At 48.2% G+C, this 26,664-nt stretch overlaps 1 protein-coding gene across 1 annotated transcript in view; it reads left to right on the top strand.

The window, feature by feature from the left end:
- Positions 1-21,793, top strand: part of LOC147107866 (ATP-binding cassette sub-family G member 1) — a 56,207-nt gene extending 34,414 nt beyond the window's left edge. Inside the window, exons 8-15 of the mRNA XM_086007233.1 lie at positions 5,385-5,499; positions 7,103-7,251; positions 8,215-8,316; positions 15,581-15,749; positions 16,362-16,462; positions 18,058-18,216; positions 19,874-19,992; positions 21,134-21,793. Coding sequence (XP_085863359.1) covers positions 5,385-5,499; positions 7,103-7,251; positions 8,215-8,316; positions 15,581-15,749; positions 16,362-16,462; positions 18,058-18,216; positions 19,874-19,992; positions 21,134-21,362 — 1,143 coding nt within the window. The 3' untranslated portion in view covers positions 21,363-21,793. The remainder of the gene's footprint in view (positions 1-5,384; positions 5,500-7,102; positions 7,252-8,214; positions 8,317-15,580; positions 15,750-16,361; positions 16,463-18,057; positions 18,217-19,873; positions 19,993-21,133) is intronic.
- Positions 21,794-26,664: the final 4,871 nt, after the last annotated feature.

Genomic DNA, 26,664 nt, shown 5'->3' on the forward strand with positions numbered 1-26,664 from the left:
CTTGACGAGAAAAGTGGCTTTGTCTCCACGCCTACGCGGAATCACTTGACATTTGCTCGCCTCAGCCGAAAATCACGAACCCACCGCACTCTGCAAGGCCAGGTTGGAGCTCGAGACGCTGCTTTGCTGCACCAGTCCAAGGGTTAACTCTATTCACAGATGCCAGTGATAATCCTGCTCGTGATGCACATGTCTGCATCACACTAAGGCCGCATCACCCTTTAAAGGAATGGGGATGACCGTGTATATTACTACAAGTTAGGTCCAACATTGCCTGCTAAAGTTGAGCAAACCGGCAGGAGAACGGGGAACCTTTCCAGAGTGAGAGAGACAGGAGCCATCTTACACAAGCTCGTGACGTATCACACTCCCCCGCAAAAAAAACCTCTGTCTGCAGTCCTATTCCCTGCAGACGCTGCTTGCTGACTCGCCATCTTTTCCTACAGGAGAGCAAGGGGTGAATTTTATCAGCTAAGTACGTTTGCTTTATATGCAGTTCCTGGCTTGATACCCTGATTCACTGCCAGGAATGGTGCCAGCGAAAGGGGATGCACGCTGGTTTTGCAGGTGGCGCTTATCCCTTTGGCAGTGACCTGCTGAATCTTATACCAGCGCTGTGTCTCAGTGTCTCATGCCTCGTTGGAATAAGTTACGCTTCATAACAAGTAGCCAAATCAGTGACAGCGGGCAAACATCCAGGCCAACTGGGCGCCAGCTTCTCCTTAATTGAGAAAGCTCGATGAAGAACCAACCGTCCATAGTTTCAGGACAGCTGGCGGGTTTGAGAAGAGTAGAGGAGAGAAGATCAGGCAAATCAGAGATTAGATCACAGGATTGGGTTTAAAATGCCCGAAGGTCATAGAAAGTAAGGGAAGGCTGAGGGAGGGGAGGACCTCTACAGGATTGAGAACCCAGGAAAGAATGAGTTAGAGTAGGAGTGAGGCCATATTTCCTGAACAGCTGTTGTGCACCAGCATCTGGGGCATTAGGGACATCATTAAATGGAAAGCACAGCGGGCGGGATCATTTGAATACTCGGTAAATGATTTTGCGATGCCTTCTGAATCCTTTTGTAGGGGTTTCGCTGGGTGGAATCCAGCTGTGAAGACCACCTTTGGAAACTGGGTGGTTGGAGTTATGGAACTGTGCCCTCAGATTGCAGGGACTGCACGGGGAGAGCAAGCAACGTCCTTAGAACACTGTGGGAGCTGGAGGCCATTTGGCTGCCTTTTCAGACAGCAGTCACCAGACCAGAATCACTCTCTGAATTTATTCTGCTACTGGCCTTTAAGGCCGACGGCAGTGCAAACAACCTGCCCCCCAGCACTCCCCCCACCCACCCCATATTTGAGCCAGCGGCGATTCCAGAGCTGTCCGGCACGTGAAAATTGGCTGAACCCAGGACAACCAGTGAAGTTTAGGTCACGTTGGGTGCATGCGAAAAACGCACCGTCCGATTTCCACTGAGGTGACGTGGTGGCTGGAGGAAGATCGCGGCTGAAAAGTTTGGTGTCTTGCATCCATTCGCAGCCATTTCTGCAGGGATGGGGCACTTCGGTGTATTGATTACAGAAGAACATAAGAAATAGGAGCAGGAGTCGGCCATTCGGCCCTTTGAGCCTGCTCCGCCATTCAATAAGATCATGGCTGATCTTCTACCTCAACTCCACTTTCCTGCACTATCCCCATATCCCTTGATTCCCTTAATATCCAAAAGTCTATCGATCTCTGTCTTGAATATACTCAACGACTGAGCCTCCACAGCCCTCTGGGGTAGAGAATTCCAAAGATTCACCACCCTCCGAGTGAAGAAATTTCTCCTCATCTCCATCCTAAATGTCCTTATTCAGAGACTGTGAACCCTGGTTCTGGACTCCCCAGCCAGGGGAAACATCCTCCCTGCATCTACCCTGTCAAGCCCTGTAAGAATTTTGTAAGTTTCAATGAGATCACCTCTCATTTTTCTAAACTCTAGAGAATATAGGCCTAGTCTACTCAATCTCTCCTCATAGGACAATCCCCCCATCCCAGGAACCTGTCTGGTGAACCTTCGCTACACTCCCTCTATGGCAAGTAGGTAAGGAGACTAAAACTGTACACAATACTCCAAGTTAGTAGATTGAAGAAAAGTTGGTTTTGAGGGGCTGAGAATAGAACTTGGGAAACGAAACTGGGCAACAATATTGGCAAACAACGATGTGGAACAGCAATGGAAAACATTTATAACGGTGTTCAACAGAGTGCAGGAAAAATATATTCCGCTAAAAGAAAAGAACAAGCTAAACACTAATGAGACTCCATGGATGAATAAAGACATAAGAGAACAATTGAGGGTTAGGAAAGAGGAATACATTAAGTACACAGACAGCAGGGGAGTACATGATAAGAGAGAATACGAAAGAATTAGGAGAAAAGTCAAAAAAATAATTAGGGAGGCAAAGAGGAACTATGAAATTAAATTGTCAAGGAACATAAAACAAAATAGTAAAATATTTTATAGGCACACCAATAAAAAAAGGAAGTTTGGGATGGGAATAGGGCCATTAAGGGATAGTCAGGACAATACTACAGGTAATGACAGAGAGATGGCAGAAATATTAAATAATTATTTTGCTTCAGTATTTACCAGGGAGATAGAACAGGTGGACATGACATTGGATGATGAGATTAGTAATGAGTCAAGTGCATTTAAAATAAAAAAAGGTGATAAAATAAATTAATAAATTAATCAAACTCAAAGAGTATAAAACCCCTGGTCCGGATGGATTGCATCCACGCATTTTAACAGAATCTAGGGAAGAGATAGCAGAGGCATTACTACGCAAATTTAATAAATCGTTCGAAAAAGATATAGTGCTAGAGGACTGGCGGATAGCTAACGTAATACCGATATTTAAGAAGGGGGATAGAACATGTCCAGGGAATTATAGACCAGTCAGTTTAACATCGGTGGTGGGAAAAATAATGGAATCCTTACTAAAGCAGAGAATAGAAGAACATCTTGAAACCAAAAATATAATAATGAATAGTCAACATGGATTTCAAAAGGGAAAGTCTTTCTTGACCAACTTATTGAATTTTTTGAAGAGGTAACAGAGAGAGTAGTTAATGATAATGCAGTAGATGTAATTCATCTAGATTTTCAAAAGGCCTTCGATAAGGTACCCCATAATAGACTGATGAACAAGGTCAGAGAATGTGGAGTCAGGGGACAAGTAGCAGATTGGTTTGCTGGTTGGCTTCAGGACAGAAAGCAGAGAGTGGGAGTAAAGGGTAGCTAAGTGGCAGAAGGTAGGTAGCGATGTTCCACAAGGATCAGTGCTGGGACCACCGCCGTTCACAATTTACATTCATGATTTAGACGTAGGAATCAAAAACACAATTTCTAATTTTGTGGATGACACCAAATTGGGGGGGGATAGATAATACTGAGGAGGACTGCAACGAGTTACAGGAGGACATTAATAAACTTGCAGAATGGGCATATAATTGGCAAATGAAGTTCAACACAGATAAATGTGAGGTATTACATTTTGGTAGGAAGAATAGGGAGGTCACTTATCACTTGGAGGGTGCGAGTCTAGGTGGGGTAGAGGAACAAAGGGATCTCGGAGTACAAATACACAAATCACTAAAAGTTGTGATGCAGGTTAGCAAGGCCATTAAAAAAAGCAAACCAAGCACTAGGGTTTATTTCTAGAGTGATAGAATTGAAAAGTAGGGAAGTTATGCTAAACCTGTATCGACCACGCTCAGAGTACTGCGTACAGTTCTGGTCACCATATCATAAAAAGGATATAGAGGCACTGGAGAGGGTTCAAAGAAGATTTACAAGGATGATACCAGAAATGCGAGGGTATCAATATCAGGAAAGGATGAACAGGCTGGGTCTCTTTTCTCTTGGAAAAAAGAAGGCTGAGGGGTGACCTAATAGAGGTCTTTAAAATTATGAGAGATTTTGATAGAGTGGATACAGAGAGAAAGGTTCCACTTGTGGGGAAGAGCAAAACTAGAGGCCATCAATATAAGATAGTCACCAAGAAATCCAATTGGGAAGGTAAAATGCATCCACTATCTCTAGCCACCTCTTTCAAAACCCTAGGATGTAGGCCATCAGGTCCAGGGGATTTATTGGCTTTCAGTCCCATTAATTTCTCTAGTACTATTTTTTTACTGATACCAGTTTCTTTCAGTTCCTCATTTTCACTGGACCCTTGGTTCCCTACTATTTCTGGGAGTTTTTTGTGCCTTCTTCCGCGAAGATAGACACAAAGGGCTGGATTTTGTCAGCCCCGAGGAGGCGGGTATGGAGGCGGGACTGCCGGTAAAGTTGCAGAATTTGGGGGTGGCTGGCAAACCCGCCCCCATCCCGCCTCCGTGCCCTCTTGCCAGGAGGCGACAAGCCGTCCTGCCCCGGGTCCCGTCTCCTCGAGGCGGGAAAGGGATTAAAACTTATTAACAGGTAGTTAACAGGCAGAAAATAGGATTATTCCCATTTTACCTTCCCGAGTGCAGGCTTCTCGACCTCGGGGAACCCCGCCAGGGTGGAGGAGATGAGTAGGAGGTCTGCGGGGTCTGAAAGTGCAATGTAGAGGTGAGTGATGGGTGCAAGTGTGGAGTGGTAAGTATGTAAGGTGAGTGTAAAGTGTTAGAAAATGTTCACTTACCTTTGTTTCTGCCTCCAGCCTTCAGCCGCTGTGGAGCCAGAGTCCCCAACATCTTCATTGTAGATTTCACAGACTGGCTGTTGGATCCTCCGATCCAACAGCCAGGTGATTTCCGTAAAGCTGAAATGTTTGATGAGTCCTGAACACAAGGACTCATCAAACTACACAGAATGTCAGTGTTTGACAGCTTCACAGAGCTGTCAAATGCTGACATTTCTTCTTTCAACAAATCTTGAAAGACGGCACGTCAGACGTTGACGTGCTGTCATTGACTTCCCCCTAATTGGCCTGCTGGGCCCACTGGGCGGGCTTAACAAGGTCAATCAGGGGGAAATCCCGTTGGTTGGCCAGAAGCTGATGGAGGCGGGATTGAAAGCCGGCAAGCACCTCCAAAAGCTTCCCACTGACAAAATCCAGCCCATTATAATTTCTCCTGTCTCAGCCTGTAAGGGACCCACATTTACTTTTGCTAATCTTTTCCATGCTATTCATGGGTTATTGGGGCAGAACTGTCAACGTGTGGAGAATTACAGGAGATTCATGATCAGCAAAAACAACACAGATCACAAACCCATTTAAGATAGGTGGAGTGAGGCGGAACAAAATAGGCTACACTTTTTAACCCAAAATGAGTAATGATCAGTCCCAGTGACTGAGACTTGGCAGGGTGCGGAATGCCTGTTATTCATGTATTGCTTTCCTTTTGGTTTTATCCAGCTCTACGTCCTAAGCCAGGGGCAGTGCATCTACCGTGGAAATGTTTGCAGCCTCGTCCCATATCTCAAGGAGATTGGCCTGCACTGTCCGACCTACCACAACCCTGCCGACTTTGGTATGAACTGATGTTACACACAGCATGTGATGCTTTTCTTCGAAATAGTGCCGTGGGATCTTTTAGGTCCACCTGAGAGGGCAGTTTAACGTCTCATCTGAAAGACGGCACCTCCGACAGTGCAGCACTCCCTCAGCACTGCACTGGAGTGTCAGCCTAGATTTTGTGCTCAAGTCTCTAGAGGAGTGGGACTTGAACCCACAACCTTCTAACTCAGAGGCACTGAGCCATGGCTGGACACCTAGGCCTAATACCCCCCACGATGGACGGGAGATGGTCAGGGATGGGGGTGGGGGGGGGGCGGGTTAACAATTAAATACGGAGAATGCAACCCAAACATGCTGGCGGATATTGGGGCGTTCAAGTGTCCCACCTCTCAACGGTGGAATTAACACACTTAAATTGGGCTCCCACAGTGCAGTTTCCAATCTCCAGCCTCCCCCAGCCCCGATCTCCAGCCTCGATCTCCAGCCCCGATCTCCAGCCTCGATCTCCAGCCTCGATCTCCAGACTCCCCCCAGCCTCGATCTCCAGCCCCAATCTCCAGCCTCCCCCAGCCCCGATCTCCAGCCTCCCCAGCCCCGATCTCCAGACTCCCCCAGCCCCGATCTCCAGCCTCCCCCAGCCCCGATCTCCAGCCCCGATCTCCAGCCTCCCCGAGCCCCGATCTCCAGCCTCCCCCCAGCCCCGATCTCCAGCCTCCCCCAGCCCCGATCTCCAGCCCCTCCCCCCAGCCCCAATCTCCAGCCTCCCCCAGCCCCGATCTCCAGCCCCAATCTCCAGCCTCCCCCAGCCCCGATCTCCAGCCTCCCCCCAGCCCCGATCTCCAGCCTCCCCCAGCCCCGATCTCCAGCCCCTCCCCCCAGCCCCAATCTCCAGCCTCCCCCAGCCCCGATCTCCAGCCTCCCCCAGCCCCGATCTCCAGCCTCCCCCAGCCCCGATCTCCAGGCTCCCCCAGCCCCGATCTCCAGCCTCCCCCAGCCTCCCCACAGCCCCAATCTCCAGCCTCCCCCCAACCCCAATTGCATCCCTGCCCCCCAGCCCTGATCGCATCCTCTCACCCCCCTCCTGATCGCGGCCTCTCTCCCGAGGAGGGACCATCCCCAAGGTTCCACGGTACGGCCTCCTGCTACTGGTGTTCCCTCCCAGTCGCTGGCCAGGCCATCTATTTGGCCGGCTGCTATGTGGGAAACAGAACAACAAGATGTCAATGAGGTCCTGTCGTTAAGATCGCAGGACCTCTGTGTCCCCGGCCTTGCTGGGTTCTTGGGCTGATTTTGGCCTCCCTTGTAACCTCCCCGTCTCTCCATAGTTATTGGGGCCCGAGTGTTAATAAAGAATGTGGCCGGAGGGAGTTCTAGTGGCGAGTCCTGGGCCAAGAGAGAGCCCAGCTTAGCCAGATTTAGAAACCAAATCCCACTTGGCATTCTCGATGGCTTTTTCACTAAAATTAATAACAGGAAGAATTTAACCTCCAGAAAAATAATATTGGTCACTGGCAACAGTCAGCTGCCTCTTCGCTGTAGCAGCTGCAAGCGTAATCGATTCTCTCGCGTGAGACAAGATGGTGTCACATGCTAACGCGTCACGCTTGTTTCCATAGTGATGGAGATCGCGTCTGGTGAGTACGGCGAGCAGAACCCCAGGTTGGTGAAAGCAGTGCAGGATGGGAAGTGCGACTCCGACTGCAAGCCACATGAAAACGGAGAGCAAGAGCTGAATCCTTTCCTCTGGCACAGGCCATCTGTCGAGGTACGGTCGCCCCTAACAGTGAAGTATTTATTACTAGAAAGGTTTCAGTACATTCACTCTTTTGGTCTCCTCACCCCCACCGCCCAAAACCCTCAGTCAAATAGCCTTCAATTATTTGTTGCCCTGTTCCTAGACCTCTATCAGTATTGCTTAGTAATGATATGAGGAAGGAAGTGTGAACTATTACCTCTGTTTTCTTGTAGACAAAAACACCCATCCACCCCTTAAATTAAATTTCTGTATAACTTGTACTTGTGATGCCCCAATGGCACATTGTGTTGGGGTACTATGATGCCAACTGCACGGTGGTGCGGAAGGACCTGATCCCTACATGTTGACCCCCTGGTCTCGAGGAGTGAAGAGGCAAGGGAAAAAGCTATAGGACCAATAAATCTATTAAATCATTTGATATAAATAGAGCCCATTGCTGCTTATGAGTGTTACGTTAATTTGAGCAGGCACAATCCAGTTCCCAGTGGGCATGAGCCCACAGTGTAAAACTGCTCCTGACTTCACTCCAACTCACATTGAGTCGCAATCCCAAACAGAGAGGATACCTGGTGTGATAATATCTTGTACAGTAGAGGGAGCTGCCCTGACGTTGGGGCAGAATAGAGGGAACTTTATGTTATAACCAACCTATGTGACACATAGGGCGAGTGATTTATTTTTATTGCTTAGAAACCAACATTTTCACTGTGTTGGACTCAGACAGCACTGGAATTAAGTATGGAAATTAGTTTGATTTATCACAGGGTTTATTACCACATGGAATCACAAGCCCTATCTCTGTACCTCTCCTGGCCTTGTTTGATGGTGGGACTGGAAGGGAATGCCATTTCTGAGCCACATCATCCCTTGTCTTGTTAAACAGTCCCTGTTCTAATGAAGGGTTGGAACCAAGGGTCGAGTGGCAGGGAATAATAATCAAACACAGCTGAGCGTTTTCTTTCTGTTCTCCAGGATCCGTCTCCCTCAGAAGGTTGCCATAGCTTCTCCGCCAGCTGCCTGACCCAGTTCTGCATTCTCTTCAAAAGGACTTTCCTCAGCATCATGAGAGACTCGGTAATAACAGTGCTTCCACTTACTGGGTAATAACAGTGCTTAAAGTTCCTGGGTAATAACAGCATTCTCAGTTGCTCAATAATAACGGTGCCTCAGTTACTAGTTTATAACAACACTCTCATTTGCTAGGAACATAGGAACAGGAGGAGGCCATTCAGCCCCACGAGCCTGTTCCACCATCCAATTAGATCATGGCTGATCTGTACTTAACTCCATCTACCCACCTTGGTTCTGTAATACTTGCTGAGCAAAAATCTATCAGTCTCAGTTTTGAAATTTTCAATTGACCCAGCAGCAACAGCTTTTTGGGGGAAAGAGTTCCCGATTTCCACGAGCCTTTATATGAAGAAGTTCTTTCTGACATCACCCCTGAATGGCCTCGCTCTAATTTTAAGGTTCTTGATTGCCCCACCAGAGGAAATCATTTCTCTCTATCTACCCTATCAACTCCTTTGATCATCTTAAACACTTCAGTTAGATCTCCCCTTAATCTTCTGTATTCAAGGGAATACAAGCCTAGTCTATGGAATTTGTCCTCATAATTTAATCCTTTGAACCCTGGTATAATTCTGGTGAATCTGCGCTGCACCCCCTCCAAGGCCAATATATCCTGATGTGCGGTGCTCAGAACTGAACACATTACTCGAAATGGGGTCTAACCAGAGCTCTGTTCAGCTGTAACGTAACTTCCACCCCTTGTATTCCAGCCCTCTTGAGATGAAGGCCAACATTCCATTAACCTTGTTAATTATTTTTTGTGCCTGTCCACTTGCCTTTAGTGGTTTCTGTACTTGGGCCTCTAAATCTCTCGGCTCCTCCACAACTCCTAGCTGCTCACCATTTAGAAAATACTCTGATCTATCGTTCTTAGGTCTCATGCTTTCCTACATTGAACTTCATCTGCCTCAGTTTTGCCCACTCACTTAATCTATCAATGACCCTTTGCAATGTTTTGATATACGGCTCTCTAGCCCTTCATCCAAGTCATTTATAAATATAGTGAGAAGCTGAGGACCCAGTACAGATCCCTGTGGGACACCACTAGACACATCCTGCCAATTGCAGTACTGACCCATTATCCCTACACTCTGTCCCCTAGCTCCTAACCAATTCCCTATCCAAGCCTTCAATTCCATGCACCCTCATTTTTGTTAACAGCCTCTTATTTGGACCGTTGTCGAATGCTTTCTGGAAGCCCATATAAATAACATCTATAGACACTCCCTTATCTACCATGTTTGTTACCTCCTCAAAAAATTCAACTAGTTTCACTAGACATCTTGCCCTTTACAAATCCATACTGTCCCTCTCTGATCAGCTCATATTTGTCCAAATGCTCAATTTACTGGATAATAATTTGGTTATAATGGTGCCCTCAGTTACTAGTTAAGAACCAGACTCTTGGTTATTGGATAATGCCAGCGCTCAATGTTCAAATTTCACTCTTCGCTTGGCGTCTTATCCAGGTGGGTTAGGAAGAAAGAACTTACATTGATAAAGCACCTTTCCTAAATGCATTGATTTCAAAATCCTTATCCTCAAATCTACCCCTCACCCCATTGCCTCACCCACTGCCCCCTCTTTCTCTCTATCCCAGCTTGCACCCTCTGCTCTTTTGAGGACTCCCGTTTGCCTCCCTTCCCCCTGCTCCACTATCAGTTGTAAAGCCTGCGGCCATCGCAGTCCCCCTGCTCGTTTTCTAAGCCCCTCTGTCTGACTGACTCTCTCCTCAACCTCAAAAGCCTCCTCAAAACCTGTTAAAAACAATTAACACAGCGCAGATATTGTAAATCTGAATTAAAAGCAGAAAACAATGGAAACAGTCCTCAGGTCAGGCAGCGTCTTTAGTGAGAAGAGACAAATTGACATTTTGGGTGCATGTCCTCTACTTGACTGAGATGATCTGTTACATCATTCCACTCGTGATTCCTCTCTGTCTTATTTTTACACACACAATTAATTGATGTCCGATAGACTTGCACGCGGGTGATCAAGAACAATTCAAATTCTTCTGATCAATTAGGGTTAGAGGGTGGGGGGCGGGGGTGGGTGGCGGAGGCAAACAGGAGGAGTGAGCGGGGAGGTGAGGAAGGAAAGTGAGGGAGGAGCACTGAGAAATTGGCCAAAAACTTGTCAAATCTTTGTAGATAAGAGGTTTGTTTCTTTGAAGAGAAGAGTTAATAGGATTCCTGCTGATGTGACATAGGGTCGTAACAAGTAAAACCCACGATTAAAACTTGTGATAAAAGATCAAGCTGTGATTGGTCTGCTCAGCCATTATCCCGTTAAGGAGGGTCAGGGACACCTGGGGCTGGATTTTGTGGGGGGTCAGTGGGCGTGATCGGTGGCGGGTCGGGTGGGAAAGTGTTTTTTTTCCCCAGTGGGTCGGGACCCTGCTGTAAACCCGCTGCCACGCGCCTTTACTAAATGTCGGGTCGTCTGCGCTGAGCAGACCCGACACACAGCGGCGGGGGAGGCAATTAAAATGATTAGTGGCTTGTTTACGGCCACTTATCAATGCTTTTTTTCCAGCTTTTTGGATTTGACAGGTTGCCCACCAGTTTCCCACTGAGCCTAGACCTTGGCCCCGATTTTCTGGCTGCCGTTGGGCGGCTTTTCATGCGGCCGGGGGCCGAAAATTGGCGAAAAAGCGGGTCGGGACACCCCCGCCTGATTCCCCGCCCCGTCCGACTTTCGGACCGCCGTTTCCACGCGCCCCGCTTCAGTCCCGGCCGCCGCTGGCAGGACTGCTCGGAGCACTAATCACCAATGATCACCTTGTTAAGGAAGATTTTCCGGGGCCGTTGCGACTTTGGGGCTTTCCCCACATGAAACACGCCTGCGGGGAACCCCGCCGATGAGAGCTGGTGTGAAAACAGCTGGCTTGCTTGCTTGCAGCAGCAGGTCGCTGAGGGCTGAAGAGATTTAAATAGGCAGCATTTGCAGGCTGCAGGACCTTGTTGATCAAGGCTTGGGGGAACTTTTTGAAGCCTTAGGAGCAGCTGTAGAAAGTTGGAGCCTCACACACTTCTCCAGTGTGAGCTCCTGGGAAGCCCCTCTCACCACCCTAACTCAGCGCCCCCTCAACGGAGGCATCTGCCAGAAGCATGGGAGGCCTTTGGTACCTTCCCTTCCTGGCATTAGAGGATCTCCAACAGCAGAGGCGGCAGCAGCAGAACCAGGAACAGCAGGATGAGCACCAGGAGCACCAGGCTGCTGCTCACTCACCTGAAGCTGCACAGGCCAGAAGGGGCCAGCGCTTGGAAGTGGCTTGAGAGCACCTTGCTGTGCTTTAGGGGGCCAGTGGGACCCGTTTCTGCACTGGCAGTCCTACTCAGAAGGACTTCCATGAAGATCTGGTTTCTCTGTTCAACAGATGGCCAACGCTCCTCAAGAGATGTCATTCTCTTATGAGCACTCACCATGTTTTCCGTACCCTGGCGAGTTATCTCCTGCATGGAGGTTGCCAACCTTTCCATGGTGATGCGTTCATGCGCCAATGACTCCACAAAGGCTCTGCTCATGGTCACTATGGACTCCTCCATTCGCTCCACACTCGCAGCGACCCTGGAGACAAAACCTGCCAGAGACTCCTGCATCTGTGCATGGAGATCCATCACCTCTTCTCTTGCGGATGGACCCAGAGGCAGAGGGTCGACATGCAGCGCAGCTGAGCTGAGCTGGCAGAGTCCTGCGCCCTCCGACGAGGACTCTTCACTGCTGTCCCTGTCTCCAGAATCTGCTGAGGCTCACTTGTGAGCTGTGAAACACCAGGTGACAACACTACTCTATGTCCCGAAGGTCCCCCTGAGGTGTGAGTGTCTGCGCTGGTGCTGGGTGCGCTTACTTCTGCTGACGCTGCACCCTCAGAGGTTGGAACTTCCTCTGAGGAGTCTGGCTGCACAGCCTCTTCCTCCTCCACAGTGAGGACGGGGGCTCTGGATGGTTCTGTGGGGGAGTAAAGGAAGGAGTTAGAGATGTAATGCCAAGGTTCTTCTGGTGACTCCCAGCGAGTTGGCATCTTCTGACACCTGCATCCATGCAGCATTGGTCTCAGTGGGAGGCCTCTCCTCCCTGACCTAGGGAAGAGGACCTCCCTGTGGGCCCTAACCCCATCCAATAATGCCTGCAGTGAAGCCTCGTCGAATTTGGAGGCAGCTCGGGGCCTGGCACTGGCCGCAGCTGCTGCAAGCTCCTCTGCCAACCTGTATGGTTTGTTTGGGAGCCTTCAGAGGATGCAGTGCTTGCTATGGACCTTGAAAGCACCACGAATGATGACATCATACTGTGGGGATTTCTGACTCGAATTGGACAATTAGCAAGACTTCCCACATGCTGGGAATTAATTGGCCACTTGAGGGAAAATTGCGTGGAGCTGGCTGACACTTTTTTATGTGTGTCAGAAACCCCACATTCGGGGAAATCCGACCATTCCCCACACAAGCCGAAAATCGGGGCCCTTGCCTGTGAAGCTGAGGCGGGAGGCCATTGAATCAGCTGATGAATTGACAGCTTCAAATGTCAAGTCAAAGCTCCCAGCTGATTGAGGAATGTTCCCTTAACCACTAACTTCTTTAAACTGCATTTCCACTACAGATTCAGGATGGTACAAGTCTTTATACAAGTCTCCATCCAGTCTGACCTCATTACCTTTCCCACCATTGACAGATCGCTTCTGGCATCTATACTTCACCTGCCACCTATTCCATCAGCATGGGTGCCCTTGAAACTCTCTCACCTTGGTCCTCAGAATCCCACCGCGATCAGCCCCAACACCAGGCATCACCAGGCATGCCAGCAGCACCAACAACAACACCAACCTTCTCCGCAATCACCTGATGCCGCACAGGACACAGAGCATCAGCACCCGACCACATTGCTGCCCAGGAGGCCAGCGAAGATTTACTTCACTTGACGCTGTACACCCTGGCTGCCACATGATGCGCCAGGTTGGCACCACCCCACACCAACACCATAAAGCATCCCTACAATGCCCAAGCTATTCCTTTCACACTCATGACCATTGCGGGGGTACCGTTATGTCTCACCATTCACTGCAACTCACTAAGCCACTGCCAAAGGTGCACACAGATCTGTCCAAAAACACAGAGTTGAGAATAAAGGTTTCAATGTTTGACACCACATTAACAGAAACTTTACATGAACATTGCTTAAAACACCAAGGCCTAGAAATTCGGTATAGCCGCGTTGGGGGCGCTAGTCCTGGCGATGCGCAAAGTTTAGCGCCAGGCGCAATTTAGCGCCACCTAGTGCGATATTGGGTTGCAGCGCCCCTAAAGGTGATTGCGGCGCTAAATCAGGCGCTGCACGCTACTCTTAAGGCGCTAACCCGGCGGCGCAACCCAATTTCGCGGCGGTGGGGTGCAGCAAGGGTGCTGTCAATAATCACTTTCCCTGAGACACAGTGGCGCCGGCCAGCTCTTAAAGGGGCAGGTCAATTGGCATCACCAGACACACTCACTGCCTTGTAGGCCTTCAAAGCGGTGGAAGCCTACCTGTGGCGCACCAGCCTAGCAAGACATGGAAAGGGTGAGGCAGAGGACGGAACGCCTCACTGATGGGGCACTGGATGCTTTGGTTGGCGCAGTGGAATCAAGGCCAAGGAAGATGGTCGGAATGTGATTTATGTTTTGGACAGTCTCCCGGGTGTGAGAAGCAGTTATGTGTCAGTGTATTAGTTTTGCTTTCTGTTGCCATAGCTTTCTCATGTTTGAAGGAACCACATTTTGTGTAATGAAACACTTTCTTAATTTACAATGGCCATGCCTGCTATTTACATGCATCTTGCCCTTCACAGACTTGGGGGTATCAGACCGGTTCCATTCCTGTTCTTGGAATGGCAGCAAGCATTCCGTGAGAGGGGCCTAGAACCTACTTCTGATCAGCCTCTGACGCGCAGCCTGAGAAGAGCCGCTTGCGTAGAAGTTCAGGCCAGCAGGCATCTTCTCAGCCACCGACAGAGACGTCCTGCACCTTATCTGAGGCTGCAGATCTGGCTGAAGCAGCTGGCACAGCTCAGCCACCACCTCCTTTCTAAATCGCAGCCTTCTGACACACTGCTCCTCCGGCATGTTCATGTAGGAAAACTGCTGTCGGAAAACCCTGCCAGCGTAAGGTCTGCTGTGGCAACGTCTGTTGGCCCTCCTCCGTCTGGCCATGCCCGCCCCCCTCTCCGAGCGTCTCAGTGCCCTTTCCAGATGATTCAGCAGCAGGACGTTCCCCTCCAATGCAGCCCCCATAATAAGTGCCCACAGGAAGGTTCCCCGTTGCCAAGGCTCACCAACAGCAAGGTGATGGTCAGAAGGCTGAAGATCGTCTGCCTGCGCTGGCTCAGTGGTCAAATGGCTCTCAGTGTGCAGCTCAGCAACTCTTTGTAGCTCTCGAGGAAGTTGTGCTCCAAAAATGGCTGCCGCTTTTAAACCACACCAGTCCCCTTTAAATAACGCTCCTCCAGCACGAGAGTGACTTGGTAAGGTTCCAGGTAAGCTGTCACTATTAGCGCCAGGCGCTACGGAGGGGGGCGCCACTGAATTTCCGGTCCGGGGCGCCCAAAAGGCGTTGCACACTCAAATGACGTCATAATCAGCCTGCGCCCATGAGCGGGTGCTAAGATTTAACGCCGGCGCTAAATGCATGCTCAATATGGGGCGAGGCGCTAGGCGCCCTGCACCCGCCCGGAAATTGGCTAGCGCCCCACTTCTCGGCCTCTTTAGGCATTAATCGGTGGCGTTAACAACCGAATTTCTCCCCCCAAGTGCCTACCCTTGTGTGTTAGTTGGTATAATTGCACTAGGATGAGGGTGAGTGTGAGGGGTGGCTAGTGAGATGGGGATGTGATAATGTGGATAGAGGGATGGGTGGAGGTGCAAGGTAAGTTGGTGCGAGTAAGGATGTGCAGGAGTAGGATAGGGAAGGCAGAGTGATGGGGATGTGATGAGAGGCACAGCAGGATGAGGTTGAGTGTGGCTTTGTACTAACGTTTTGTGATCTACTGATCTACTGCGGGAGAAGAGAGAGGAAGAGGAGGCTACCCACTGACTTTAGTTTGTAAGGGATCTGTTCTACAGAGAAATACATTCTCCCCCCAAATGTTGACCCAAATTGCACCCTTTCAACACATAAGTTGGGAGTTGTGGTCCTGAAATTGGGGCTAAATCTTGTACAGAGCTCATAACACTATTAGAAATGTTTATGATGTGTTTTTTTTTAAATGGACCTATAGCACGTCCTTTTTTCTCACCAGGTTCTGACTCACCTACGCATCACCTCGCACATTGGGATTGGGTTACTGATAGGTTTGCTGTACCTTGGCATCGGGAATGAAGCGAAGAAGGTGCTGAGCAACTCAGGCTTCCTCTTCTTTTCCATGCTCTTCCTCATGTTCGCGGCACTCATGCCGACTGTCCTTACCTGTGAGTATCTCTTCACTGAAGGTGCGGCTGCTGTAGCTGAGCGAGAATTCCTAAGGCTTATGCCACTGCCTGAGTATCCGGCTGTAAGATGCGCACCAATTAAAAAAGAACATTTATATAAGTTTTTAAAAATGACAACCTTTCTACAAGGGTAATGGGGGACGAACTATCTCATGCTACTTTTGTTGCAGTTCAGAGGCACAGTTCTTGGACGTGTGATGTTTCCTCATCAAACCTTGGCTGTCAGCATCTACCCTGGAGAGAGGGAATTGCTGCAATTCCTCTTCTAACAATCAATGGCGAGAATGCCTGTTTCCTCCATAACTAACGAGGGGCTAACAAAGTCATAAAGCTGCGCGTTCTGCTGATTACGTTAGCGGGTCGCTATCTATGGGGTTCAAGAGGGAATTCCCCCTTTTCCCGTTGTAAGAAGAATTTCAGCCCTGAGCCCAGTGGTTAGCATCCCACAGCCCAGAGGCTCAAGGTGATGCCAAATCAGCCAAGAGCCATAGGTGAAAGGTCGGTGGGCGGCAAGTGGTCCCTGAGCCGGTACGTAACGCCAGGGTCAATCTGCACTCTCTTCCTGACTGTTGTGCTGTTCCTTCCCTGTAGTTCCGCTGGAGATGGGAGTATTTCTTCGGGAGCATCTAAACTACTGGTACAGCCTGAAGGCCTACTATTTGGCTAAGACGATGGCGGATGTTCCCTTCCAGGTGAGAGAAGAGACATTGGTCCTCGGTGAAACCCATTTCTTTGATAGCACAAACGTTCTCTGGATTACCAGTCCAGTAACATAACCACTACACTACTGTACCCTGCTGCTCCTATCTACTCTGTCTTATCCTTTCATAACTTTAAACACTTCTATCATATCGCCCCCTAATCTGTGCTGTGCCAATGAAAAAAGACCCAACTTTTCCTTGTCTTTCTTTGTATTTGTATTTTCTCATACCAGGCAGCATCCTGGTGAATCTGCATAATGCCCTCTCTAAAGCATCAATATCCTAGTGTGGAGCCCAATACAGCACTCTGAGGTCTTTTTAAGGTGTATAGGCTCATCATTACCTCTCAGCTTTTATATTCGATGCATCTTTAGATAAATCCATAATGATATTGGCTTTTATTTTACGGCCTTAAGCCAGGTAAACACCAGGTGTGTTGTGGTGCTGCTGCACTAGAATCACAGAACAGTACAACACAGAAGGAGGCCATTCGGCCCATCGAGTCTGCGCCGGCTCTTTCGAAGAGCAATCCAGTTAGTCCCATTCCCCCGCTCTTTCCCCATATCCCTGGAATTTTTTCTCCTTCTCCTCCACTAATCAGAAAGATCCCAGGTTTGATCCCAGGTCTGTGTGGAGATGGCTGATCTCAGCCAGGACAGTGGTGGGGGCGATACGAGGGATAAATCCGCCAGGATACCTGTAGCCAATCATTGTCCGGTCACACGTGAAGAGTGGCCACTTGGGCAAGGTGCCAGAAAGCACCTGGAAAGAAATGGTGTTGACATTAGTGAATAGGGTAGAGTGAATGACCAAAGCACAGCTCCACAGAATGACAGGGTATGGGGCCCGCACCCACCATCCCCCATTGCTGAGTTGATGAATCACAACTGTATACCAGAGGCCAAGGAGGAACAAAAACAAGAGCAAGCCTCTGTATCTCCTAGTGACCATGGCCGAACAGGCATACGCCGAGGCCTGAGGGGAAGTTCAAACGATCACAGGACAGATGTGATGAATAAGAGGGTATGTGGCCCATCTTTGCTCATTAATCATAGAAAGAACCCACAATCCTCTCACCATAGCAGTCAGATGTTTCTTAAATGAGTCCCACTGCACTATCCAGGAGTCCATTCTGCACATTCATCACACGTGTGAAAAACTTCCAGATATCAGTACTAAATTTACCTTTTTACTCATTTGAACCTGTTCCCCCCTCATCCTAGTCAGTCTAAGTTTAGTCAGTCAGACAGTGCTCCAAATCTACCTTTTCTATATCGTTTGATACCATCTATACCTCTGTAAGGTCACCTCTCAGTCACATCCTTTCAAGGCTCAGTAGGCCAAGTTTCTCCTGTTGGTCCTTGTAACTCCTTCCTCTGCTGCTCTTGTCTCTTCCCTGCTCCTTCTCAGGTAGAATAATGCTGCGCCTCATTGGAAGGGGGAGAAGAGAAGAAAACATGGGGGTGGGGGGGGGGGGTTGCTGGTGGGGGCCTTCCCCTTTACCCAAAAACAAAGGACGTTGAGACTAACTCATGACAACGGAATAATGTTGAGAATTGACCCTTTTGTTTTTGTTTTGTGCGTAGGTAATGTTTCCCGTCGCCTACTGCAGCATCGTATACTGGATGACATCACAACCGTGCGACGCTGTCCGCTTCGTTCTCTTTGCTGCTTTGGGGACAATGACGTCACTGGTGGCGCAATCTTTGGGTCTCCTGATAGGAGCAGCATCCACATCACTTCAGGTCAGAGATCGCAGTTTAGCCTTTTACAAATGCTGAATCCCTTTCAACCACTGTAGTGTACTGTTCTCTTTCGATTTTGGAAGACTCCCTCTATCATCCGTCCGTCCATCCGTCTTATCTATCTGCCTATCTATCCTCTATCCATCTATCTATCTATCACTCTGTCTGTCTATCTATCTTTCTATCTATCTATCTATCTATCTATCTATCTATCTATCTATCTCTATCTATCTAACTGTCTATCTGTCTATCTATCTATCTATCTATCTATCTATCTATCTATCTATCTATCTAACTATCTATCTATCTATCTATCTATCTATCTATCTATCTATCTATCTATCCACAAAAGTCCTGAATTTAGCACATATCCATCGCATGTCACAAGTCTGACATCACGAAATAGATGTGATTTACTAGGCATCACACTCTAGACATCACACTCTAGACATCACACTCTAGACATCACACTCTAGACATAACATGCCAGATTCCACACTTCAGAGATAAAAGAAGGAAAGCCAATCGTTGACCCAGGGCCTGAAATTTACAAGCAGTTGCAGCTGCTCTCTGACAGTGTATAAGTCGCAACAGTTACCCGATTTGTCTTCTTAGAGCAGTGACCTTAAAGGCATAGGCTAGCAGATAAACATCACTATCAGGCTCAAAACGTCCAAGCCAGCCCATACGTAATGCAACAAGGGATCTGGTGGAGAGGCAAAGAGGTTTGGGGAGAGAATTCCAGAGCTTAGAGCCTAGATGGCTGGAGACAAACCGCCAATGGTGGGGCGAAGGAAGTGGGGGATGCCCAAGAGGCCAGATTTGAAGGAACGCAGAGTTAGAGGAGGTTTTGTCGGGCTGGATGGGGTTACAGAGATAGGGAGGGGTGAGGTCATGAAGGGACTTACTCAGCAAACATCTACCACCATTCAGTAACTAAGGGAGGGCTCACAATGATCAAAAACACTTGCACGCTCTGCGTTCTGTCTTGCCATTTTACCAACAAACACACATTTATCACATATATCAATCTATCTATCCATCCATCCATCCAAGAGGACCACCACTCAGGCAGGACTTCTGGTTCAACTGAATCCCAGGGACCAAGGCCAAACCAATTGATAAAACATTTGGGAACATGGCAGAGTTTTAGAGCAGAGAAGGTTACGGGGAGATTTCATAATCTTCAAAATTATGAGGGATAGAGTAGATAGGGAGAAACTTTTTCCACTGCCAGGAGGGCCAATAATCAGATGACATGGATTTAAGGTCATTGGCAAAGAAACCAGTGGGGAAATGAGGAGATTTTTTTTTATGTGGCGAGTTGTTATGATTTGGAATGCACTTGCAAAAGGAAATTGGATATATACTTATAAAGGAGAAATGTGCAGGGCTATGGAGTAAGGGTGGGGGAATGGGACTGACTGACAGTTCTTTCAAAGAGCCAGCACAGACATGATGGGCCGAATGGCCTCCTTCTGTGCTGTATGATTCTATGATAGGTGGCCTTCCTCTTCTCACCATCTCCATCATGGTTATATTCGCGAGGCATCAGATCCCTGTTGGCATCCCCTGTAGGTGGTGAACATTGCCCGAAATTTAGCAGTCTGTTGGCATCAGCAGAAACGTAAATTGACCCTTTTCTTTCTGTCTGTAGGTGGCGACGTTTGTAGGTCCGGTTACTGCCATTCCGGTGCTGCTATTTTCCGGATTCTTTGTCAGTTTTGACACTATTCCCAAGTACCTCCAGTGGATGTCGTACATATCTTACGTCAGGTAACCCAAACACAGAGTGGGGCTTTTTGTATAAAAGAAGAAATATCACTATCAGCACCCCTTTTTACAAAACAGCAGCTGAAGGCATAGTAGACTTAGTTTAGAGTCCTACATAAAAATTTGGGCAGTTGGCTTTGGTTGTGTGCGATGGTAACATTCCCTCCGCAGGAGGGGTCTTGATGGTAAGACAGGAGTCCTAATGACAAGACTAGATGGGCCCTGGTGTGGAGACTGCCTATTAGAGGAGCCTTATGGCAACATGTCCCTATAAGAGGGGCTTGAACGATGAGAGTGCTCTATAAATGGGATCCTGATAGTGAGCTGTTGTCTATAAATATCTGGTTAGGAAAGGGATTGGTGCTTAGAAGGACCGGTAGAGTTTGAGATGATCAATACTCCATAGGTTACAGTGGTTCCTGTGTTGCTTGAGGAGGACGACAGGCTAAGGTTGAACCATGGATGTATAAATATTCTGCATTTTTACTCGATTGCCCTTGTGATCAGGGGAGTTTGACTTGGTTACTCAAGAACTACGAGAGTTTAAATTAACGGGGTAGGATCCATCATAGCCCTGTCATGATATAGAGCGTCAACTGTGGCTCAGTGATAGCATACTCGCCTCTGAGTCAGAAGGTTGTGAGTTCAAGTCCCACTCCAAGGGCATGAGCACATAATCTAAGCTGACACTCCCAGTGCACCACCGAGGGACAGCTGCATGGATGAGATGTTAAACCGAGGCCCCTGTCTGCCCTCTCAGGTGGACATGCAAGATCCCATGGCATTATTTTGAAAAAGTGCAGTGGAGTTCTCCCTGGTGTCCAGGCAGATATCTATCCCTCCACCAAACACCTAAAAAAACAGATTGTCTGGTCATTATCATATTGCTGTTTGTGGGATCTTGCTGTGCGCAAATTGGCTGCCACATTTCCTCCACTAAAACAGTGACTACTCTTCAAAAAGTACTTCATTAGCTGTAAAGCGCTTGAGGTCATGAAAGGCGCTGTGCAGGTTAGATTCTTCATGATCTGCAGAAGAAGTGGGCTTGATGGGCCGAATGGCCTTTTCCCATCCCATCGCTTTTGCTACGTTCTTGCATTGTTCCTTCACCTAGACACTGACAGGAACCCTTGTCTCCCCACAGATACGGCTTTGAAGGGGTCATCCTGTCCATCTACGGTCTGGACCGCGAAGATCTCCACTGCGAGAAAGACGAAACGTGCCACTTCCAGAAGTCGCAGGCCATTTTGAAAGAGCTCGACGTGGAACACGCCAAACTCTACCTGGACTTCATCGTCCTCGGGATCTTCTTTGTCTCCTTACGCCTCATAGCCTATTTTGTATTAAGGTATAAGATCCGGGCTGAGAGGTAAAGGTAAACCAGGGCTATGCCACTGGGTGCCAATGTTAGGCAGTTCAGGTTCTCTCACCGCAGTGACATAGTGCCCATTTGCACCTCAGGGACACTCCGCCATAGAATTAAAATGGCTAAAACCCCTCTGGTGCTGAGCTCTCGACAGATCCCGGTTTCAGGTCTGGTTACCTGATCATTTCCACAGTCAAAATTCAACAAAGAAACCCCACTCGGACGGCCAAAGTCCTGTTTTCAAACGTCTGATCTTGACGTTGTGCCCAATTCTCGGCACGTGACATGCTCCAGCAGTTGATCCCCCGCGGTCACCTCGGGACAACTGCAGCCGCACAAGAGCGGCCAACAATATCGATATAAGTTTCCGGATGTCGAGAGAAAATTGTCTTTTTTTGTCTTGTTAGGGAAAGGGCGGAGGTCAGGAGAAAGGCTGCTGGCCAGCTTTGCTTCGGGTGGGGGGGGGGTGGAGGGGGGGGAAACATTTCATTCAAAAGTCATCTCCTCGCCCTATGGCAGCAGTATCGTTACAGTGATGCGTGTAATTGCGCACCACCCTTGGCTGCGAGTTTGGTCTCTGTGCAGCTCTCTTGCTTTCGAGTGGGCTAAGGCCTCCACCTTCAGTCTGGTTTTTTGGACTTGGCCATCGGTAGCAAGCAGCGCAGAGATTCAACCCGCACCACAAAGAGGATTGGATTCGTCCCAAGTCAGGAACTTTCGGTCTGCATCTTCCAACGCGCAGATGCAGGATTTAAAGTCAGTGGAGAGTAAAATGAGGCAAACGTTTCGATCCCACCAGTTTCCTGCTGAGTTAAAATTACCCGCTAGATTCCACCTGTCACAAGGCCGAAGTGTGCGTCAGTTTCTGTATCAATGTAATCGTCACCTTCTGTATCCGAAAGGGTTTTCATCAGGCTGCGCATTGGGAAAAGCTATAGATTCTTCACGGTCCGTAGAAGGAATGGGCTAAATTACCTTTTCTCTTTCCATTTGACTTGGGTCTTACTTGGACAAGCAGTGGGAATCTTACCTGGGTTCTGGGTTCTTGGTTGGTAAATGACATAGTTTTATCTGGTCAAACACTAGGAGTAACCCCCTATGTGCAGATTTGGGAGCCCTTGAACCAACCTCTCACCAACCTCTACCGATACCCCCTCGACGGGTAAGTGGGCATCTCCTTAGGAGTTCAGTTCTTGACCAGTAAGGGGGTGGAAACATAGAAACAAAGAAGATAGGAGCAGGAGTAGGCCATTCGGCCCCTCGAGCCTGCTCCGCCATTCAATGAGATCATGGATGATCATCCAAATTCAGTACCCTGCCCCTGCCTTCTCCCCATATCCCTTGATCCCTTTAGCCTTAAGAAATATATCTAACTCCTTCTTGAATATATTTAATGAATTGGCCTCCACTGCCTTCTGTGGTAGAGAATTCCACAGGTTCACCACTCTCTGGGTGAAGAAATTCCTCCTCATCTCTGTCCTAAATGGCTTACCCCTTACCCTTAGACTGTGACCCCTGGTTCTGGACTCCCTGGCCATCGGGAACAGCCTTCCAGCATCTAGTCTGTCTAGCCCTGTTAGAATTTTATAAGTTTCAATGAGATCCCCTCTCATTCTTCTAAACTCCAGTGAGTATAAGCCCAATCGACCCAATCTCTCCTCATACGTCATTCCTGCCATCCCAGGTATCAGTCTGGTGAATCTTCGCTGCACTCCCTCCATGGCAAGAACATCCTTCCTCAGATAAGGCGACCAAAACTGCACACAATACTCAAGGTGTGGTCTCACCAAGGCCCTGTACAACTGCAGCAAGACATCCTTGTTCCTGTACTCAAATCCTCTCGCTACAAAGGCCAACATACCATTTGCCTTCTTAACCGCCTGCTGCACCTGCATGCTTACCTTCAGCGACTGGTGCACAAGAACACCCAGGTCTCGTTGCACTTCCCCTTCTCCCAATCTATTGCCGTTCAGATAATAATCTGCCTTCCTGTTTTTACCACCAAAGTGGATAACCTCGCATTTATCCACATTATACTGCATCTGTCATGCTTCTGCCCAATCACCCAACCTGTCCAAATTATACTGTAGTTTCTCGGCATCCTCCTTACAGCACACATGTGGGGAGGAAGACAGCGGGGCAAGTGGGGAAGAGGTGATTGGTCTGAATCGGTTTCTCAATTGAAATTTGAAAGAGCCATAATGTATGCCCTCCGTTCAGTGCCGTCCACATCAGCCCCTGCCTGCTCTTAACATTCCATAATAGGCACTCGTACGATCTCCGTTTCAAACTGCTGGCTGATCATTTAACAGAGACAGAGCTGTTCAGTTTATTTTCAATCCCGTGGACTTGCACCTGAGACAGTGGACGCCTTCGCTTTCAAAAAGCTTTTCAAAAGCTTTTGGCGACAAACTGAGCGGCGGCCATTTTAACTCTTGGCGCTGGTGTAAAACGGGCGCTATCGGATCGGTTGCCCGTTGCGTAACCCTCCCCCCTCCCCACCCCACCCCCACGATTTTCCTGTTCGTCGAAGTCAGCTGTTCAGGAGTTCCTGCAGCGGATGATTTCCTCCCGAATTATTCAAACACTGCCGAGTACTAGCGTAAAACTGCGTTCTGTTTTTCAACACTGAGTAGCTTCTATTTAAAACACTTTTTTTGAAAATGATCACTCTCTATCACGTGGGAGTGGCGATTCTCCGATTGGAAGAAGGAGTTATGAAATTGGACAAGGTTTCAAGATGTGCTTATTTGTGTTAGGCAAGGTCATTGAGGGTTGCGGAACCAAGGCGGGTGGATGGAGTTTAGATGTAGATCAGCCATGATCTAATTGAATGGTGGAACAGGCTCGACGGGTGGAATGGCCTCCTCCTGTTCCTATGTTCCATACACAAGAACAAATAGAATTTATGGGGGAGAGTTCTTAAACCTTGGCTCTTGCCAAACTCCCCGGGCTTAGGTAGCTTTGAGAGAGAGCATGCCTTCCGTAACATGGAAGACTGTGATAGAAAATAAAAACTGTAATTCTGAAATAAAAACAGAAGTTGCTGGAAATACACAGCCGGTGCGTCAGCATCTGAAAAGGAAAAGAGACACGTTAATGTTTTGGGTGTAGTGTCAGTTTGGTTTCAGTGATAACACCTCTTGAGTCAGAAGGTTATAGGTGCAAGCCCTGCTCCAGGATGTCAGCACGTAATCTAGGCTGATGCTTCAGTGTAGTACTGAGGGAGTGCTGCACTGCCGGAGGTGCCGTCCTTTGAATGAAATATTAAGCTGAAGCCCCATCTGCCTGTTCAGGTGGATGTCGAAGATCCCCTGGCGCTATTTGAAGAGCAGAAAATTCTCCCAGTGTTCCTGGCCAAACATTCCTCCCTCAACCAAACTCAAAAACTGCCCAGTCGTCTCATTGGCGTTGCTGTGTGCAAAATGGCTGCCTACAATATGACGCAAAGTATTTAATTGGCTGTGGGACGTCTGGAGAACACGAAAGATGCCAGATAAATGCAAGTTCTTCCTTTAGACCTTAGAGGAAGGGCCAATGTGAATTTTTAGCATTTCCTGTTTTTTTTTTAGTTTCACTCAGAAGGGCCACGGGATCAGCTGGTGTATGGAATAGGAGGTCGCAGTGCAGAGAGGGCGCTTAGCGTTGAGGATGATTCCTGGGCAAATTCACTCTACATTTATCTCAGCCCCGGGAGTGCTTGAGGCTGACATTGGATGTCAAGAGCTCCGACACTGATGTTCTTCACCTTTTAAGACCAGGGCAGTGGGAGAGCGGGGATTAATTTTTGGATTGCCCTGGCAAAGAACCAGCACAGACATACTGGGCTGAATGGCTTCCTTCTGTGCTGTACACTTCTGTGGTTCTTCAAAACTATTACGTAGAATTTACAGCACAGAAACGGGCCATTCGGCTCAACTGGCCTGTGCCGTTATTTATGCTCCAGACGAACCTCCTCCCACCCTACTTCATCTTACCCTATTAGTATATCCTTCTATTCCTTTCTCCCTCATGTACTTATCTAGCTTGCTCTTAATAACTACGTTGCAGAAATGGAACTTAGAAACCCCAGGGACCAAATGGAAGAGCTTGGATTAAATTTAAAAAATCCCTCACACAGAGTGCAGAGAAAGCACCAGGTACACTTTCAAGAAAAAAATGTTAGTTGTGCATTTAACATTCCTCCTAGCATTGGGTCACGCACCCATAGGGCATAACCATAGTACAGAGCAGCCATATTCCACCTGCTGTAGGTCAGTCTGCCGTCACTGCTCAAGTGAAACTTTGTCTGAGAATGGCTAACGGTGAGACACAAGCAAAAATCAATGCAAACAAAACGTTTATTTAAGGTGAAATGTACTTTGTATTTTTCATGTTTGGAGTGATGTTATAGAAATATTCTTTGCCGTGCCCCTCCCCTTCAAGAAAAAGGGGGGGGGGGACACGATTACATTACTGTAAATAGTTTAGGTACTTTAGAATGCAACATATGTTACTTGAATCTCTTTGCACGTTGCAATGCAGTTGTGTCGTTGTAGACAGAGCATTGTCTTGTCAGAGGCTTGCTGTCCTGTCTCATGATGAAGCCACATCTGCTCAGGTTGATTGGCGGGGAAGAGGGTGCTGGGTGTAGTCATGTCACTAGTTCCCACCCCAATAGGCCACTGATGGCAGGATGAAGCCTTTGTGAAAATTACTGTTGCGTCTATGCGGAGATGTGGCATTTTGGGTTTGGTGTCTTCTCATAGACCTTCCAGGAGCAAAGGATTTAACCGATGAGAGGCTGCTAAGTCTGGTTTTCATGCTGGACCATGATCTCTTGTCATGCAGAAACCTCCAGCCCCTCCTCTTGGGTGCCACAGTGCTCAGTCACGTCTTTGGACCACTGGCCAATAGACATCAATTGGTGGTCGGATAGAGTAGAAGTCAAGCAAGTAGCGACCGCCATGCTTCAACAGGGCAATGCTCTTAGAACTAAGAGCATGCCATGAATGGCTCCTGGACCTGCATCCTCAGGGGATTACCTCACAGTTTAAGATTCAATTACTTATGAAATCTGCTCCCTTGGAGCACGGTTAAACAGTCACTGTCTTTGTTAATAAAAAAAAAGTCCATAAAAAGTGTTTGCCAAACCTTTCCGCACCCTCTGAGTGAGGATAAACGTCAGAAGAACCTTGTGCCCTCTTTGTCGCGAAGACGTGCTTCATGTTATTGTGCTGGAAAACAAACAGCAAAAAAAAAGGTTTGCCATCATTCTTCTCATGTAGACAGTGCCTCCTTTAATCAGCTGAGGATGCAACTTGCACATA

Source organism: Somniosus microcephalus, chromosome 14 (assembly GCF_052327205.1).
Source record: "Somniosus microcephalus isolate GS21.2 chromosome 14, FLI_Smic_1.0, whole genome shotgun sequence".
Lineage (NCBI taxonomy): Eukaryota > Metazoa > Chordata > Chondrichthyes > Squaliformes > Somniosidae > Somniosus > Somniosus microcephalus.